The sequence below is a fragment of the Cavia porcellus genome, unplaced genomic scaffold, assembly GCF_034190915.1.
Source record: "Cavia porcellus strain 051 isolate PalLab524CR breed Dunkin Hartley unplaced genomic scaffold, mCavPor4.1 scaffold_14, whole genome shotgun sequence".
In the NCBI taxonomy this organism is placed as follows: domain Eukaryota; kingdom Metazoa; phylum Chordata; class Mammalia; order Rodentia; family Caviidae; genus Cavia; species Cavia porcellus.
This window is the reverse complement of record NW_026947497.1, coordinates 25,789,511-25,808,013: the sequence shown is the minus strand read 5'-3', so window position 1 is coordinate 25,808,013 and position 18,503 is coordinate 25,789,511. Positions and strand designations below refer to the sequence as shown.

Genomic DNA, 18,503 nt, shown 5'->3' with positions numbered 1-18,503 from the left:
GCATATTGGTAGGACCATTAACGTAAAAAACCTCAATTCACTAATAAAAAGAAACAGACGGTGGATCAAGAAACAAAATCCATCAGTATGCTATACACAAGACACACATTTAACTCAAAAAGCAATTCATAGACTAAAAGTCAAAGGAAAGAAAACAAACTCCATGCAACAGAAACTGGGGAAAAAGCAGAGGTAGCTTGCCCACCAACCACAGAATGGACAAGATAGTTACAGTATTTTTATACAATGGAGTCCTGCTGATCAATGAAAAAGGGCAATCTCAAGGCTCTTGTAGGTAAACCAGTGCAACTGGAGATCATGCTCAAGGGACAAATGTTTCATACTCACATGGATAAACATCGTGTTGTCTCCTTAGTATACAAAACTGAAGGAGTTAGTGGGATCCAAAATGTACTGTGGATATTGTGAAAGTGAAAGGGGAGGAAATGGCTAAAAAGGGAAGGAACACCTGGGGTGGGGGAAAAGAGAAAAGAAAGAAGGGAAAAGATTATATATATGTACAAAATAGATAATTATACTACTGATTTCTGTTTGCCCAATAAAAAGAACTATTTGGTGTGTTCATGGATCATTTTTTCATTGATCTGAACAACTTCTTAAAGACAGTAGTACACAACATATTAACCATTATTGATCCCCTATTGTTCTGTTTTGAAATTGTCATCATCTTTATTTTTTTCTTCTTTTTCTCATTTTAAAATAAAAATAATCCTTAAAATCTTGGAATTTCTTTCCTATCAACTATGTGTTGCAAATATTGTTTTCTCATTTCAATGTTCTCTATTCTTTCTTTTTCTGAATTTTTTTTTTATTTTAAAGAGAATAAAACAAAAGAGAACATAACAAAGCAAATCAGAACAGAACAATGCAATCAAAATGGCATTTCACAACAAGACAACCGGTCATCAATAGTAGCTACCATAATGTCTCTTTTCTTCAACACAGTTGAGCATACCTTCACACACAGTAATATCAAACATAACAAAATACTATAAAGCCACTCAAAAGAAGGAAAGCAATCCAGGACTTCAAAACCAAATAACAGGAAATGAACATTGGCTACTATATAATATCTCATTTTCCTCAAAAAATTTGTTTATACCATCTCATATAATAAAATCAAATAAAACACAACAGTATAGAACCAATCAAAACAGAAGAATAGAAGCATGGTAGGACTTCAAAACAAGATGATAGTAAATCAGAAATGGCTGCCATAATGTTTTGTTTTCTTCAAAATAGCTGTTTATACCATCACATGTAATAAAATCAAACAAAACAATAAAACCCATCAAACCAATGAATATAAACAGTATAAGACTTCAAAGCAATATAATAGGAAACCATGATTACCATAAAATATCACATTCAAAATAACTGCCTCTATCATCTGACAGCATAAAATCTAACAAAATAAGACAGAACAAAGCCAAACTTTAACAAAATTGTGTAGACAATGCAAGAGTTCAAGATAAGACAATAAGAAATTTACAGTAGTTTGCACCTTTCCCTCCCAGGTGTTTCCTCCCCTTTGCTGTTACATTAACTATTTTGCTTTTGGATCTCATTAACTCCTTCTGTTTCTTATGCTAGGGTTCATGCTTATGAGTTTAAACTGTTTCGGCCATCAACATAATCTCTAGTTGCATCTATTTACCTAAAGGAGCCTTGAGATTATTCTGCTTTATAGCTGGGTAGCTTTCTACTTCATGAAAATACCATATCTTTCTTATCCATTCTGCAGTTGATAGGCAAGTTTATTCTTGCTTTTTTTTTTTTTTTTTTTTTTTTTTTTTTTGGTCTCCTGTCATATGGAACAGTTGTTTTCTCTCCTTTGATTTTCAGTCTATAAATTTCCTTCCCGTTAAATGTGTTTCTTATATACAGCATATGGATGGGTCTTGTTTCTTGATCCACTCTCCTTGTGTTTCTTTTTATTGCTGTCTGGAGGCCATCTGTATTAATGTTTACAGCCAGTACACATTGGTTTGTCTCTGCCCTGCCATTCTCCTGTTGTTGGCTCTCCACTTTTCCCTTTTATTCAATTGCCTGTCTTGTTTGGTGATCCTCCTCTGCTGCTGTTCCTGGAAACATGGTCATCTTTATCTCTCTCTAGAATATTCTTTAGCACTCTCTATAGGGTTGGTTTAGTAGTCATGAATTCCTTCAGTTGTTCTTTATCACGGAAGTGTCTTATTTTTCCATCAATTTTGAAGGATAGTTTTTCTGGGTAAATGAATCTGGGTTGGAAGTTGTTTTCTTTCAGGGTTTGAAACATTCACTCCCAACTCTTCTTGACTTGATGGTTTGTGTTGACAACTCTGATGTGATTCTGATTGGCTTTTCTTTATAGGTGATTTGACTGTTTTCTCTAACAGCTTTTAATATTCTGTTCTAGTGCTGAATTTCTGGGATCTTGATTATTATATGTCTGGGAATAGATTTACTTTGGTTATGGCTAGTTGGAGTCCTATATGCCTCACTTTATAGCTGGGTAGCTTTCCACTTCATGAAAATGCATGCCAGATCCATTTTCCATGTTTGGGAAGTTTTCTTCTATTACTTCTGTGAATATCTTTTAATTTCATTTGTGTTGACCCCTGCTTCTTCATTCATATGTCACTCTTAAATTACGTTTCTTTGCCTCTTCTTGCAGCCATTGAGTTTGTTATTTCCTGATTCCATGTTATTTTTAAGAGATCTTTCCTTTCATGATCACTAGCTGCAATCCTGTCTTCAAGGTTTGAAAGTCTATCTTCGAGCACCTCCCCTCCCTGGTAAGCGGAGGCAGGGTGGCAGACTGCAGCCCTTCCAGCGAGAGACCCAGCAGTGTCTTCTGAGATCCACGCCATGTTGGAACTGAGGACGCTGTGAAAACAAATGACCATTCTGCCTCCCTGCTTAGCAATAGTGAACCTACTGCTACATGGCCTAGAGTCAAATCTCCCACTTCCCCTACCCTCCTCCTTCTCCCCCCCCCCCGCCCATTAGCAAATGGGAACCAGAAATCTGAGCATCTCCTGAGAGGTTGACCATAGCAAATAAGGGGGACTTCCTTCCACCATTTCTTTGAAGGCAAATATTTTTATTACTGTTTTGCTCTTTTCTGATTAATGGTACTGCTCTATTCAATATTCTGTTTTGATAAGTTCTGTAGTGTTCTATATTTCATCTCATTTTGATATATGGGATTGAAAGAACAACTATTATAAAGATAACAAAATACACTGTGATACCTATTACTGTTATCCCGGTAACCTGCTGTGAAGTTCTGTACCAATTTCACTGTACGATCGTAGTTGGCTTTATTCTGACTTGTTCTGTTGTATACTTTCAAAATAAAAATTAAAAAAAAAAAAGAAAGTCTATCTTTAGTTTCTTTCAAGCAGTTTTGCCAGCTTTCCATTGAGTTTTTTAATTTCCTGCATCTCTCTTTGAATCTCTTTCATGCATTATAATTCCTTTCTACATTCATTCAAGGTTTCCATCATTTTCCTGTGCTCCTTTTTATTGTTTATGTCTTCTTTAGACCTGCTGAACAATTCTTTCAGTATGTTTTTGATTTCTTCTTTTACCTGAGACATCATTTCTTATTTGACTGCTTTTACAGTTTCATGAAGTTGTTTCCTTACTTCAGTTGCTATCCTCTCAGAGATTTCAGTTATATGATTTCGCTTTCTTCCTTAATCATATCTCCCAGACTTATTGTGTGGGCTAGAAGTCTGAGTTTGCCTTTTGCTCCTTTGTCTTGACATTCTTCTGAGTTCCTTCAAACAAGCTACTGTGGAGTCCCAGGTACTTCCCATGTTGGCTGCCCCTAAACAGTGTAGAGGGATGGGACAGACACCTGGGTTCCTCTAATTCCCAGACTTACGGGAAAGTAGTAGGCTATGGAGCGGGCTTCTCCAGAGCTACGCAGCTACACTAGGGCTTGGCTGAAGATCAGAGGTGCATGTAGGAAAGGGCCTTCTGGAGGCAGCGCCTGAGGAGCAGAGGCAGGCCTTCAGCATTCTCTTTTCAAGAGATTTTTTTTTTTTTTTTCACACAGTGAAGAGCTGTGCAGCAGCTTTCTGTTTTGATGTAGTTCCAGTTCATTATTTTTGTCTTGTTACCGGTGCCTTTGGTGTCATACCCTGATGTATGACCAAGACAAATGTCTGGAAACCCTTGCCCCCCCCATAGGTATTTTATAGATCCAAGTCTTAAATCTTTAATCAATTTTAGTTGATTTTTTAGTATGATATAAGAAGGTAAGGTTTCATTCCTTTCAGTTTCATTCCTTTCAGTGTGAACAACCAGATCCCCACACCACCTATTGAGGACATTTTTCCTATATTGTATATTTGTGGCATCCTTATCGAAGATCAGTTAGTGATATATGTGGGGACTGCTTTCTGGAATCCTGTTCTGTTGTGTCAGTCTTTGACTTTACGCTAGTGTCATACTGTTATGATTTGTAATACAGTTTGAAATTCAGTTTTGTCAGTTTGTTCAAGACTAATTTGACTACTTACGGGCTTTTGTGTGTCCATATGACTTTTAGGATTTTTTTCCTATTTTTGTAAAAGATGTTATAGAGATTTTTATAGGAATTACATTGAATCTGTAAAGCACTTTTGGTGCTACAAACATTTTAATAATATTAAATTTTACAATCCTTAAATACAAGGTAACTTTCTATTAGTATGTGTAATCTGTATTTCCTTCCTTCTGCTTCAAACTTCAAAAGTTCTTTTTCCTATATTTTGTAGTTTTAGTATATATGTCTTTTACCTCCCCTGTCATGCTAAAAAAATTGTCATGTACAAATCTTCGGTATGGCAGTAAGTAGCTACCTTAAAAGATATATGAGAATTTCTCTATCATAATCCCCAAAGCTTCGTATTTACTTTTATCTCCCTGTATAATCAAGCTATTATTCAAGTCCTGGGCTTAGGCTATCCTTCTGCCTCACCCTTCTGAATAGCTGGGACTACAGGCAGGTGCCTTGAGCCTTGCACAAGTCCAAGGTAATTTTGCCTGAGACAGCCAGTATTCTATCTCTTCATAACCACAGTGTTCTGTTTACTGAGGTTAAGGGGTCTGTGGGATCTTTAATACAGCCAAGGAGTCTTCAGAGAATTTCAGCTTCACAGTGTTTGGTGAGATGTGGGGAGAGGTTGGAACCTTTTCCAAGCGCAACCCTTCCAGGAACCTCATATGTTCAGCAGTGCTCAGGCACTCCTGACTGCAACTGTTTGTTTCTATGGAGACTTCCACTATGTAAAGGTGATTGCTTAAATCATTAACTATTAGGGATGAACTTGGCTCCCTGTCCTCTTTGGATTTTGGAGTGGAAGACTGGAGGACCTGAGAATTCCCGTCCTCTAATTACGTGATTTGTTCCTTGGCAACTAGGCCCAGTCTTGAAGCTTTCTAGGGATCTTCTCATCAGCATGTTAAAAGACTCCACTAAATTGGGCATTCCAAGGGTTCCAGGAGCTGCATACTGAGGAATTGAGATTACCAAATGTATTTCTTAGAATAAATCATATTATCACAGTGCCCAGTATTTGATCCATTTTGCTTTTTTTCACTTTTTTGAATCTTATAATCTACCTCCTCTCAATACTTTACCCATTTTCTGCATGTGATAGTTATTCTTTCAAATTGCACTTTAAACTAAATTCTGGTAGTTAGTAATCTTTTCCAGATAAAGATTAAAATCTCAGACTTTATTTCATGTTTCAATAAAGATATTCACTTCTCAGAGATACAGATCCTTTGTTATGCTAAATTATGTATCAGACTTTAGAAGTTCTGAGAAAAACGATCCTTAAAAAATACTCATATTCAGGAATATATGAACTTTAAATATAATTTTGAAATGTAATGCTGTGGATAGTGTATAGGTATATATTAAATTTTATCAAAAATGAAGGAGTGAAATAGTTGATTTTGCCTAAAAATGAGTAGACTGACCAGGGCATCAAAGAATGAATATAGGCAGAATGAGGATATTGCAAGCAAAGGAAATGCCATAGTGTGTTAAAAAAATATGAAGTCAATGAAATCGAGTTGAGAATGAAACAAGCACAGTAAAAAAAAATACCTGAATAATTACAGCATTTTAATAAATATGATCCATTGAGACAAGAAGACAATAAAGTCAAGGTAATCAGATAACAAGTAATTATATGTATGTGATGGGAAACGAACGTGTGTGGTCATAAAACCAACACTTCTGGATGGAAAAAAAATCACTTGCCTAAAAAAAAAAAAAAAAAAAAAAGCTTTTTTGCATAGAGAAGGCTACATCATATCTTATGTTGGGTTCCTTTATAAGCAAACCTTGAGAGAAAGGTTCCAAAGCATATCTTCTATTTAAGAGGTAATAGCAGGGAGCACAAGTAGGGGTTTGGGGAAATGAGACCAAGAAGAGAAGGCAACCAATAAAAGGCAGCAAGTTAGAACTGTAACTAAAACTTCATTCCACCAATGAACTCTGAAAGCTAGAGTGAAACTAGGCATCGCTTATTCCACTCTTGGAACAAGGAATTCAGTGATGTACAACACTTCCTTCAGTCACATCACACACTTCTATAGTAGGATGAGCATTAGTTCTATGACTTCAGCAAAGGAGATGAGCAACACACAGTCAGCTAGCCAGAGAAGGCTGTGAGACACAGGAGAGGGCAGGCAATCTGAAGTGAAACAGGTATTCATGAAAGTAAAGATGAGAAAGAAGGTCAGAGTTACGTTTTGTCCTCAGAAAGGGTAATCATGGTCAGGAATCTCACTTCATCTTTTCTGCTTATATGAGTTTTTATTCTTTATAGCTTTTAAATGTTCTAATCTTGAAATTTTTTTCCTCCTATTGCAGACTAACCAGCACTTTCTGAAAACAGTAACTGAGCAAAATGTGGAAATTGAGCGACTTCGAAAACAACTTAGGTATTTTCAAAATGAATTTTGTTAATTAGTAATTATTTTTCTTCAGGAAACAAATGATATCATAATTTTTCACATGGATAGTGTTCTTTTTATTGGGCTTCTATCAATAACTTTTTGTGGTTATGATCCTCCAGGACAGAAAGAGACTGAAATCAAAGTGATTAGTAAGAGGGTAACTTTTAACATGTAGAGAGATACATCAGGATGGTAAAATTGATAGTATGGCTGAAAATCAATTCTCTTAGAAAAAAAATTGTTTTAGATACAGAAATCTATTTCATATTTTTCTTTGGACTCCCAAGGAAACAAACCCTAAGAAAAAGGCTCTAAAACCCATTGTTTCTTTTAAGAGGTGAACTAAGGTACAAAAATAGGAAAGTGGGAGAAGAGAGACAGAGAAGGGAAAGAGAAGTCAACCAATATAGATCATTCCTGACTTGTGATGGGATTTCATTCCTATGGAACTGTCTTATCTTGAAAATACCTTAAATCAGAAATGCATGTACACTAATCTGTTGAAATAGCTCACGGAACTCAGGAAAGCATGTATTTATTATTGCAATATCATATACTAGATATCAATCAGTACCAACCAAAAGAAAAAGTCGATAAGCCGATGATGGCAATCCTTTTCAGAGGTGACGCTCAGACTGCACCCCAGCACCCACTCACTTACCGCAAAGTGCCAGCACTATGATTAAACCTGAATAGTGAGGTTTTAATTTAGAAAACAACTCATAGATTTACATGTTTTCTTTTAAACAAACAAACAAACAAACATGTCATGTGTTTGCCACCCTGCTCTAGGCTGATTTGGAGTTGGTGGGGCACCAATGCAGAGCTTTTGCATCCTCTGCTCATGGAATGGACTTGTGTCACTGTCCTCGCACATCAGTGTGTTTATCATCCAGGGCGCTCACTCAGGTCTCAGCATTCAGTTTTCACCGGGGTTTATTACATACATACCATTGATTAGACTATTCTACTGTCTGAATTAGATCTCCAGTCCCCTCACTTCCCTAGAGGACCTCGATCATGTGGCATAAAGCCCCAATCCTCATATCACATGGCCGGCTTGAGTTACAGCACCCAAGCACGTACCCAGGGAGAGTTTAAGATCATCGTTTCCAGTGGGTAAGTGCCCCCGCCCAGCTTCCAGCCACACTAGACGGGCCATGACCAGCGACTTTTAAATCCTGGGAACTGGGGCTGCTGGAGGTGAGTGCCAGCATACCAGCACGGGCCAGGGAGAGTTTAAGATCACCGCGCTCAGCAGTTAAGTGCCTGCCCCGCTTCCAGCCACACTAGACTAGGCTTAGGAGGTTTTGTGGCCCAACTAGACTATGCCCAGTGACCTTCTTCAATCAGGGGGGCTGAGGGCATGTGAAGTGAGTTCCAGCACATCAGTGCTTCCTTAGAGAGAGCTTTGCACCATCATCCACAGTGGTTAGGTTCCCACTCAGGAGGTCCTATGGGCCTGACTGGACCACGCTCAGCAACCTCCATTCAGTCCCAGGAGCTGAGGGTATAGGAGGCGATTTCCAGCACACCCAGGGAAAGCTTTGGAACATCACTGGAAACATGGAAATATAGGAAAATGACAAGATGAAAGACCAAAACACAATCTCAAACCTCCAACCCATCCCAAGAAAGCCTAGGAGCCATATACAAACAAGAAAATATATGCCATACATCTGAAATAATAGCAACTGAAATAAAGCAGCAATTCTGGGAAGCTGTAAAGGAATTCAAATTAGAAATAATCTCCCAGGTAAAAGAAGAAGTGATAAAAGAAATGAAAGAAATGCTGAACACATCTAAAGACACAGTTAAAAATTAGAAGAACAAAGCAAAAAGATAGAATCCCTGGATAAACAATGTAAAAAACAAACAATACATGAAGCAGATTCACAGAGATATACAGGAAATCAGAAATTCCACTGAAAGTTGTCAAAACCATTTCAACAAAAGTGAAGATAGAATTTCAGACCTCGAAGACAAGACTGCAGCTAGTGAACAGGAAAGGAAAGATCTTTTAAAAATAACAAGGAATCAGGAAATAACAATTCAACAGCTGCAAGATGATTCAAAGAAAAACAACAGAAGATTGATAGGGATAAATGAAAAAGGGGACAACAAAAATGATACCAAGAGGCTATTTGCAAGATGATTCAAAGAAAACATAAGATTGATAAGGATAAATGAAAAAGGAGGGGATAACACAAATGATATCAAGAGGCTATTTACAGAAGTAATAGTTGAAAATTTCCCAAACATGAGATCGTATAATAATCACCATCCCAGAAATCCAACATAACAATAGAATATTAAAAGCTGCCAGAGAGAAAAGATAGCTCACCTATAAAGGAAAACCTGTCAGAATCACAGTAGACTTCTCAACACAAACAATGAAGTCAAGAAGAGCATGAAGTATTTCAGATCCTAAAGGAAAACCACATAGCTGGTTTTTCCAGCATGGCCAGCCCCCTCCTGCAGCCATTTGGGGGCCAACCATCAGTCTCTCTATTAGCTTAAATTTAGGTAGAGTCTATTGTCCTACCATAAATGATAAAAATAATTCTGTCACTCAGGAAATACCAGGGATTCAGAAACTCTATCCTTAGCACCTAGGGCAAAAAAATATACAGATTTCTATAGAACTATGATACAACACAAGAGAAAAATGAAAATCTCATAACTGTTGTTTAGAGAGAACAATGATCACTTTTTAAATGTATAACAGATTTGTGTGTACTTTATGTCTGTCGGTAAAAATGAATAATATAAACCCTATTTAATAGCTAAATTTCTTCACTTACTGTTATGTGGAGAGATACATACGCTTTTTGCAAGTCTGGCGTTAATATTATCACTTAAGGTTGCATACATTGTATTATTGTATGGATGTGTGCTATTATTTTCTGTCCAGTGTTATTCCTACATCCTAATAACTGCAACTTTTAAGGACTGAATATTCATTAACATTAGAATTAGAAAACATTACAGTACTAAGTGTATAACAAATACCCCTAAGTTGTTAAATAACATTTTGTTGCAATATTCATAAAGTTAAAGTGAAACTTATCTGACTTTGAACATTTAAGTAAAATAAAAGCTATCTTGGTCACATTTTTTGTTATGTTTTTAAAATAAGCTACATAATAAGAGTTACAGAAAAGTGAAAAAGATCAAGATAAGACATTTTTGGATGTGGTTACACTTTTAAATAGAGCGTTCAGAGTAATCCTCATTGAGAGGTTAAGATTTGAAGAAAAGTCTGAAAGCTATAAATTATGTATACAGTGTAGGGACAGTATTGCAAATAAAGAACTAGAAACAGCAGAGGCAGAAGGAACACCAAGGAAGCTAGATGAGTCTGTTTTCTATTTCTGAGTAATAAACCAGCATACAACTTTCTGTCTCACAACAGTGCTTTATTTTATTTATTATTTGGGGGGCCCACAGACCTGATTTCCTTATCTGGGGCTGCGAGGCTTGGTCTCTGCTGAACTTGCCTGTCTGTCTCCAGCCGACACTAGTGGGATGATCTTGTAGTCTGCAGTGATGGCCGGCCTGTTTGGCAATTGGCACACTTTACCTGGACCACGATACCAGTCTTTTGCTTAACTGTGGCAAGGTCCCAAGAATAGTAAGAGAACAAACCCCTTTCATTCTTTAAGCCTCTGTTGAGTCATGTTTATTAGTACCCTGTGGCAAAGCAGGCCACCCAGACAACCAACTTCAAAAGATGAGGAAAGAAGTAATTTTCTTGATGGCAAGATTTTAAGCTTCAAATTGCAGAGGTATAAATGTACAGAGAAAGAGATTCATGGCTATATTTTCATTTTTTCCTACTCGCATTCCTGAAGCAGAGTGAGCAAGAAAGAGAGTAATAGAAGATGAGATCAGAGAGGTTATGCGGGGTGTCACACAGTATAGACTTTGTAGGGCATTGTGAAGATGTTAGGTGAAATGGACATAGGTTTTTAGCCAAAAATCAGCATATCTGCCTTCTGTTTTCACAAGAACATAGTTCTGACTGCCTCAATAAAAGTAGATGGTAAGGAGGCAAAGTAGAAGCAAGGAAACCAGTTAGGAGGCTATTGCAGTAACCCAGACACACTGACTCCACCCTGGTGGTAGCAGTGGCATGTGGTGAGAGGGGGCTGCATTCTTCTGTATGTGTTGCTTAGTGTTTTGCATGGTAGATGCAAGATTCCCTTATAAGTTGGATGGAGGCAACAGGGAGATATTATGGCATCAAAGATGATACCATTGCTTTTCCAGGAATAGCGGACCTTAACTTGGAGTTAGTTGTTGTCGCTGTAGAGTAAGGTGTTGGTATGAGCAGGAAATTGAAATCAGCCTAGATGTCTATCACGTAGGGAATGGTTAGACAAAACATGAAAATTACATCTGTGAAAACTGTATCATTTGTAAACATGTTGTAACATGTAAAGATAGTTATAGTAACATATATACATATAAAAGGTAATTTTATTTTAAACTATATGGATCTATAACATCAAACCATAGCAAGAGGTATCTTATCACATGCTGTATATACAAAGATTATATCACATTTTAACACATAGTTACAAAATGGAGGGGAGTAAGAGAGGAATTGTAAAACAAAAAATAAGTAAGAGCAGATAGTGAGTCATTGGATAGTGTAGTTAGTTCAGTTATTAAAGGTTCAGAAAAGAGTACATAGAAAATAATGTAATACTCATGGCATATGCAAAATAAGTCAGAATGCAGAGATCCTTGTAAGTAAACAAATAAGGAATTGGTTCATAAAGACCCACAATCAAGTGATGATAATGAAAATGGAAAATAAAAAGACATACAAAAATTCTGTATAGGAAAACTGGGCAGAATTTGGTGATACTAGGTAGGTTAAGAGTCAGAAGAAAAATCATGGGACTTTATTTCCTAGATGATGTCATAGTAACCCTCTAATTAACTTTCTGACTTTATAAAAGAAACCAAGCTGAACAAAAGCTTAGAAACTTTGTCTTCCCAAGAGTTACACAACAAACCTATAACAGAGCCGATTTAGAACATTTTTTAGTTGCTAACCCCGTGAGCTTCTACACCTGGCTCTCTGACAGTATTCACAGCAACAAGGAAGTCAAAAATGAGAGTTGATTGAGAAAGAAAGGATTATGTGTGAATACGCTGATTTTGGGCATCTGTGTGGAAGACTCATTTGGCTTGTGGACATTTGGCCTAAAGATTATAAGTTGAGATAAATAAATTTATATTGATAAAGTGAGTTGTGGTTTCCTAAATCCCAAATGGTCCTAAGTATTGAGTTGTCCATGAGCAATTTTGCCATAATGTTTACTGACAGTATTCCATAGCTTAACATTAAGCAGTTCAGGGTTGTATACATAAAACTATGCTTGCTTTTCCTGCCACAGATTTGAAAGAACATAAGGATAAGCAGATGCTTCTTTTAGAGAAAATGGTATTGCTTTCAGATTTGACAGATTCTGAATGATGGGCATATTGACATTACCAGAATTTAGGTTATAAGATGCTCTGTGTCACCATGCCAAGAATAACTAAATTAGAAACTCTTTAAACATAAATTTGTACTTACACTGAAACATTAGTTTCATTTGTTGTCTGATAATGTGTAAAAAATTAAAATCATGAATTTATAATTAAAGATTTTATCATTTCCCTTTTTGAGAGGTTTTGGTGATACCCTGTCAAAGCAGATAAAACTGTTTGGCCTATTTTCTTAAGAACCTTCATTCAGCTATTCATGTAGTTCTCCCCTACCCTCCAGTTGTATATAAATTGCTCAAAGTAGTCATTTGCTGTTTCTCAGAAACAATATTTTGGTGCCTTTTTCGCTCTTAGTCATTATTGTTTCTTAGAAAATTCTTAAATTTTTAAAAGTAGGTAAAACTTACCTTGTATACATGACTTACCTCATTTATTTCTACCAGATTTTTATTCTTCTCTTCTGGTAGATCTGCCAGAGTACTTAATCATTTAAATTGACCTTTCCTGTTATTCAGGAGCTTTTTCATTCTATATGTTGTTTTATCTTATGTATTCACTTAAGTTGTGGAAACAATATTTTAAGTCAAGTGTGCTCATATTTCACATCTGCCTTGTGAAGGCTTTGAAGGAACGGATTGTCATTTATGTGTATCTTTCAGCAAAAACCAGTGCTACCTTTGTAAATGGATGTGCTGTAAAGACTAACTAAAATATTTGCATAGGGGCCCTTATTACCTTTTTATCAGAGTGACATCATCAGAATATTTGTTCAAAATAATTTTAGTCTCATTAACAGACATAAAAAGAATATATAACTTGTTCATCAATTTATGCTTATTGAGAACTTAAAAATGTACCGATGGTGCGGATAGCAACAGTCTTTAAGTGTGATACTACACGACAGTCTTCAAAGTGTTTTCATTTGACTCATTTCGTCTCATGCACACTGTGATGGCTGCAACAGTTTCTGGGTGAGGATGAGATCTCATTAAATTTTTCTAGCTCATTTTCCTCGATTATATTCACAGAAGTGGCTCAGAGGCACTAAAAAAAACACAAGAGACCCTAAACTGAGCTTATGACCAAAACTCCTGAATCTGTTCCCTGCATTTGTGAATGGTACCCTCCAATACGTGATTCAGAAAATTAGAAAACATCATGAATTCTTTCCCCCTGATCCCTACCTAATAAATTCTCTCAGATCCTTCACTCCTCCATGACTCCTCCATCACTACATGGTTGTTGCCTTTTTTAGTCCTCTTCTGAACTTGAGGCAGTAACCTGCACATTGGTTGCTCCCATCTTCCTTTTTCATACTGTCACCAAAGTGATCTTTCTAAAATAAAATCTGATCATGTCATTTCCCCTCAATGGCTACTAAATGCCTACATGATATAAACCAAATTGCTTATCATGCTATAAATTCTCCTCTGACCTGACCTCTAGCTACTTACTATCTTGTCCCTCCTCATTTGAATTTGTGGACTATTTTAGTTTTACAAACAAACCATGCTACCTCATAACTGCTCACTTTGTTTAGGCTTCCTAAAATGCTACCCTCACCAGCATCTTCTCAATTTTAAAAGTTCAGCTCAAGCTCAACATATTCTAGACATCTTTTCTGAATATGTTTGTTTTTGCCTAGGGAGAACTAACCATTTCTCTTAAGTTGTGCCTCAGCTGTAGACTGCACACACATCTGTCACAGCGATTTTGAAACCCTCTTGTACTTAACTATTTACCATTCCATCTCCTTTCACTAGTCCTTAAACTCCATAGCAGATGTTCAAAAAATAGTTTTGAGTGGTTGTCAGTTAATTAAATAACTAATTAAATTGCCTCATTAGGGGATTGCAGTTAACTGATTTTTAAAAGTTTTTTATGTGTCCTTTGCCCTTTCAGAGGAACAATTGTTTTCTTCTTCTATGTAAAATTATATTTTTATATTCTTCAGGTGTTCGACTATGAACGCCTGAAAAAAATCACTTTAAATGTAATTAGCAGAAGCTTTGCATTAAAAGGTATTAATTTTGAGTTCATCCTTTAAACTAGATTGTCTTTTATATCTGTTTTTATTAACAGTAATGTCAAAGTTTTAGGGAATGAGTCACTTACTTTTTATGCTTAGCGCTATTTGTAAATATGGAATAAAACCCAAAATGACTTTAAACCGTGATAATGAAATGACTTATCCAAGTAAATGGTTTTACTGAAGAACATACAGAGCTGATGTGATAGTGTAATTCATGATATCACTCTATCTTGTTGAATACAGGAGGTGAATTCTGTAAATCAAAGTTTATGTATATTCATTGCGTTTTTAAAACTTTTTTTACAAATGGACACTTTTTCTCTAAAAATGCTGTGTATGCCAGTGATCTTATATACTTATCTTTTTAAAATGTACTTCTGCCAGGTAATACTTTTATTTTAGCTGAGATAACAGATTTTTCTCAGATGTTTCTTGTTCTAATTTGAATAATATTGTGCCTTCTATTATAAAAATTCTATGGAAATCTGGAATTCATGGATCACTAGTTTTGATTCATAGTCTCTTGGAAACTATCCCATGTGAGAAATGGCCCTGAGCAGATGTGCTTAGTCTTAGGATTGCCAGATCGTTCTTTATATGTTGGCAGCTAGCATTCTGAGTGTAGAAAACAAGTTTTAAGACAAGAAATAGCAATTTGCTGCCATTTTCCTATCTCTTCACAGTTTTACTTTAATGTTATTTGAATAATACTTATAGGCATTCTTTACTGAAAAATGTTTTTTTTTTTTTTCACTCATTAATCAAGCTGGGCATGGTTGTGCACACCTGTAATTCCAGCTCTGGAGAGAGTGAGGTAGGAGCATGGCTGCAAGTTCAAGGCCAGCCTGAACTACATAATGAGACTGTGCATCAAACCCCGCCCAAAAAATTAAAAATAAAATAATAAAATACATTGGCCAAGAGTGGAGGCTGAGCTAATTAATATTAAGAGTTCTTGTTTTAGGGATTAATTAAGAATAAAACAAATCCATAACAACATTATTCTACTAGTATATCATTATATTGTTTCAAAATATGTTTTTACTGATATTACTTTTTTTGCAAATTTCATGCATCTTTATATCTAACCTAAAATTGTACTTCTGTGTGATATGAAGAGTGAAACTCTGAACTCAGCACTAGTTTTATATTCTGACTCTGCCATTATCTTAGTTTGTGTGGAATAATAAAATGCCACAGATTGGCAGTTGTAAAGGACAGAAACTTGCTTCTTTCCAGTTCTGGAGACTAGGAAGTCCACAATCAAGACAGTGGTAGATTCTGTGTTGTCTAGTGACGGCTTGTTACTTTATTCATAGTTGTCACATTCTAGCAATGTCTTCACATGGTGGAAGGGACAAACAAATTCCAAATGCCTCTTTCATAAGGTCACTAGTCACATTATTTAAGGTTCTGTGGTCATGACCTAATCACCTCCCCAAAGACCCCACCTTTCAATACTGTCGCATTTTGGACTGTAAGAATATTGTATTCCTGTGAGATTCCAATGTGTAAGTTTGAGGACACAGGTATTCAGAACTTAACAACCATTTATTGGTCAATTGACTTAGGCAGATTGCTTAACTGTGTGAACTTCAGTTTCCTTCTTTCTATAATGGAAATAAAATAACCTTTTGTGCAATGTACTATAGTATTATTATTACCCACTTCTGTCCTTTGATATCCCACCTATGTAGGTAGGAATTCCAAATTCTATTTCTTCTTGTATGTTGTTCCTTAAATTATAGTCTTTCTATTTGTAAATTTTAGGTTCTCTTTGACAGGATACTTTTAAGATCTCAAATGTACAGAACTCCCTGGTACCTCCTCAGATTATTACCTTTTTCACCTTGTATTCTGAAGCTGCTTTGGAGAATCTGTTTACTCCGGGATTTCTTTCCGTGTAAATATGTCCTACCACTGTTTTCTTTTCCTCGGGATTCCTAGTGTCTTTTTAAAATTCTCTGTGCTCCTTGGTTGTTGATTCTTCTCCATGGGTAATTTTTTCCTTTTTTGAATATTACTATTGTACTTTATTTTGAATATTACTATTGTGCCTTCACTTCTTTTCTGACCTAGTTTTTGCTTCCCCATCTCCTTTTCCTACCTAATAAAAGTTGGCATTTCTTAAATTCCTAACCATGTTACTCAGTCCCTTCCCTTAGAATATCATATCTACCCTATCCAAGTTAAACTTTGATCTCTATGATATTCCCATATATATGTGCATCTGGCCTTGATCACTTTATTCCACTCCATACTGAATTGCTGGGTCTGTGGTTTTCAAACTTTGTATTTTTTAATAGCAATTTCCTTTTAACATTTAAAAAATCTTACCCATTTAATCAAAATATGAACCATGAAAAAATAGAACTGCTTGAAGGAATGGAGGTCTTCCTCATTTTAGTGATGAATCATCAGAACTAAGAATTTTGCTGGATTTTTCTCTGTTTGACCACACACACACACACACACACACACACACACACACACACGCATGCACACACTGCTGCCATCATATTGGCCTTTTGTCCATAAGGTCACAAATCAGATCATCACCATTATCATTTCTACCCCACATCATCTCCTATGGGCGGTTGCTTCCAGATTGCTTGACTTGTCAGTTATGGCCACTGGCACTGTAAACTTCTTGGCCTTTACAGTCTTTTTCTTACATTCCCTAAAGAAGCCCCCACTTTCCTAACTATGGTTATATTATCTTGTTCCTGCCTGAAGCTTTCTGTTCATTTTTCCTTGTGAGTACATAATTCTCCTGTCAGTTCTTAAATACCTCCTACTTCAGTAGTCACTCAACTAAATCAAATGTATTACTTAATGCTTTATTTTAATCTTTTATGTTGTTTAAACTGTTGTGGCCCTCCTAAAGACTACTGTATGTTAGCTTCTTTGTGTGTTTTGTAACACTTCACCTAGTGTCTCAAACATTGCAGGCATACAGTAAGCGTATTTTTGTTCTATTTTTTGTTTTGAATGAAAGTTTATTTTTTATTAATTTTAAAATGTGTTTTAGTACGTGTTTGCAGCACACAGTGATTGCAGTCATCATGGGGAGTTGTTCCATGTGCATAACACATTTTACTTCCCTTTCCCCTCATCTCTGCCCATCTCCTTGCCGATTTTATGAGAGGTCTGGATAGCAGGTTAATAATGGCTGTGGATTAATAGTTTCTCAATTTGTTAAGGTTTGCAAACATTACATAACTCCAAAAACATTTAAGTCATTGCAAAAAGAAGATGTTAATAGTGTATTATTTTGTAAAATCTAAGATAGTGGCTGTAAATTATAGTCACTTGCAGAGATTCTGAAAAACAGAAACAGATATTTTGTGTAAGTCTCACATAGAGCCTTTCCCTTTCCTAGATAGTTGCAAAATGCCTATATATTTAGAGTGGGAATGAGCTCACTTTCATATATAGAAAATTTAGAGAACTGCTCCTAGTATTAGAGGAAATTATGTTGTAACATTGCATTTTGAAATACCTTATGTTGTATGTAAATGTAGTTAAATTGTATACAAACTGTAAACAAATGAACCCTTTTTTTCCCACTGGGAGTCGAACTCACAACCTTGCACCTGCCAGACAGGCATTGTGTCTCAGAGCTAAATCCCCATCACAAACTCTTTAAAGAAGGAGGAATTAGTTTTTTAAAGTTTTGTCTTCTCAGTATATAGATTGTTAATATCCATGGCTTCTAAAGCTTTTTAAGACTTCTGTTGTTTGAATAGCTTTGACCATTAGTAAACATTAGTTAAAAAAAATGAAAATAAAACTTTTGCCATTTTTACTAATTCAGTTTCGAGGCAGTAGTAATTTTGCAAATTTAGAACTTTGTCTAAAACTATGTTTGAGAATGGTCTTACGTTTTTAAATATAAATGGCTTTATTATACTGTCTAATTATAAAAGTACTTATTAAAAGACCTAACATATGCATTTTTCTTCGTAAACAAAAGTTAAGAATACATATCGTAAGT

At 35.9% G+C, this 18,503-nt stretch overlaps 1 protein-coding gene across 5 annotated transcripts in view; it reads left to right on the top strand.

The window, feature by feature from the left end:
• Sclt1 (sodium channel and clathrin linker 1) overlaps positions 1–18,503 on the top strand; it is a 183,094-nt gene that overhangs the window by 60,855 nt on the left and 103,736 nt on the right. For all 5 annotated transcript variants that reach the window (XR_010051460.1, XM_063260768.1, XM_013140782.3 and 2 more), the window contains one exon: positions 6,884–6,954. Coding sequence is in view for 4 of the 5 variants with exons in the window: in XM_063260768.1 (XP_063116838.1) it covers positions 6,884–6,954 (71 nt within the window). In the remaining variant the exon portion in view is untranslated. The remainder of the gene's footprint in view (positions 1–6,883; positions 6,955–18,503) is intronic.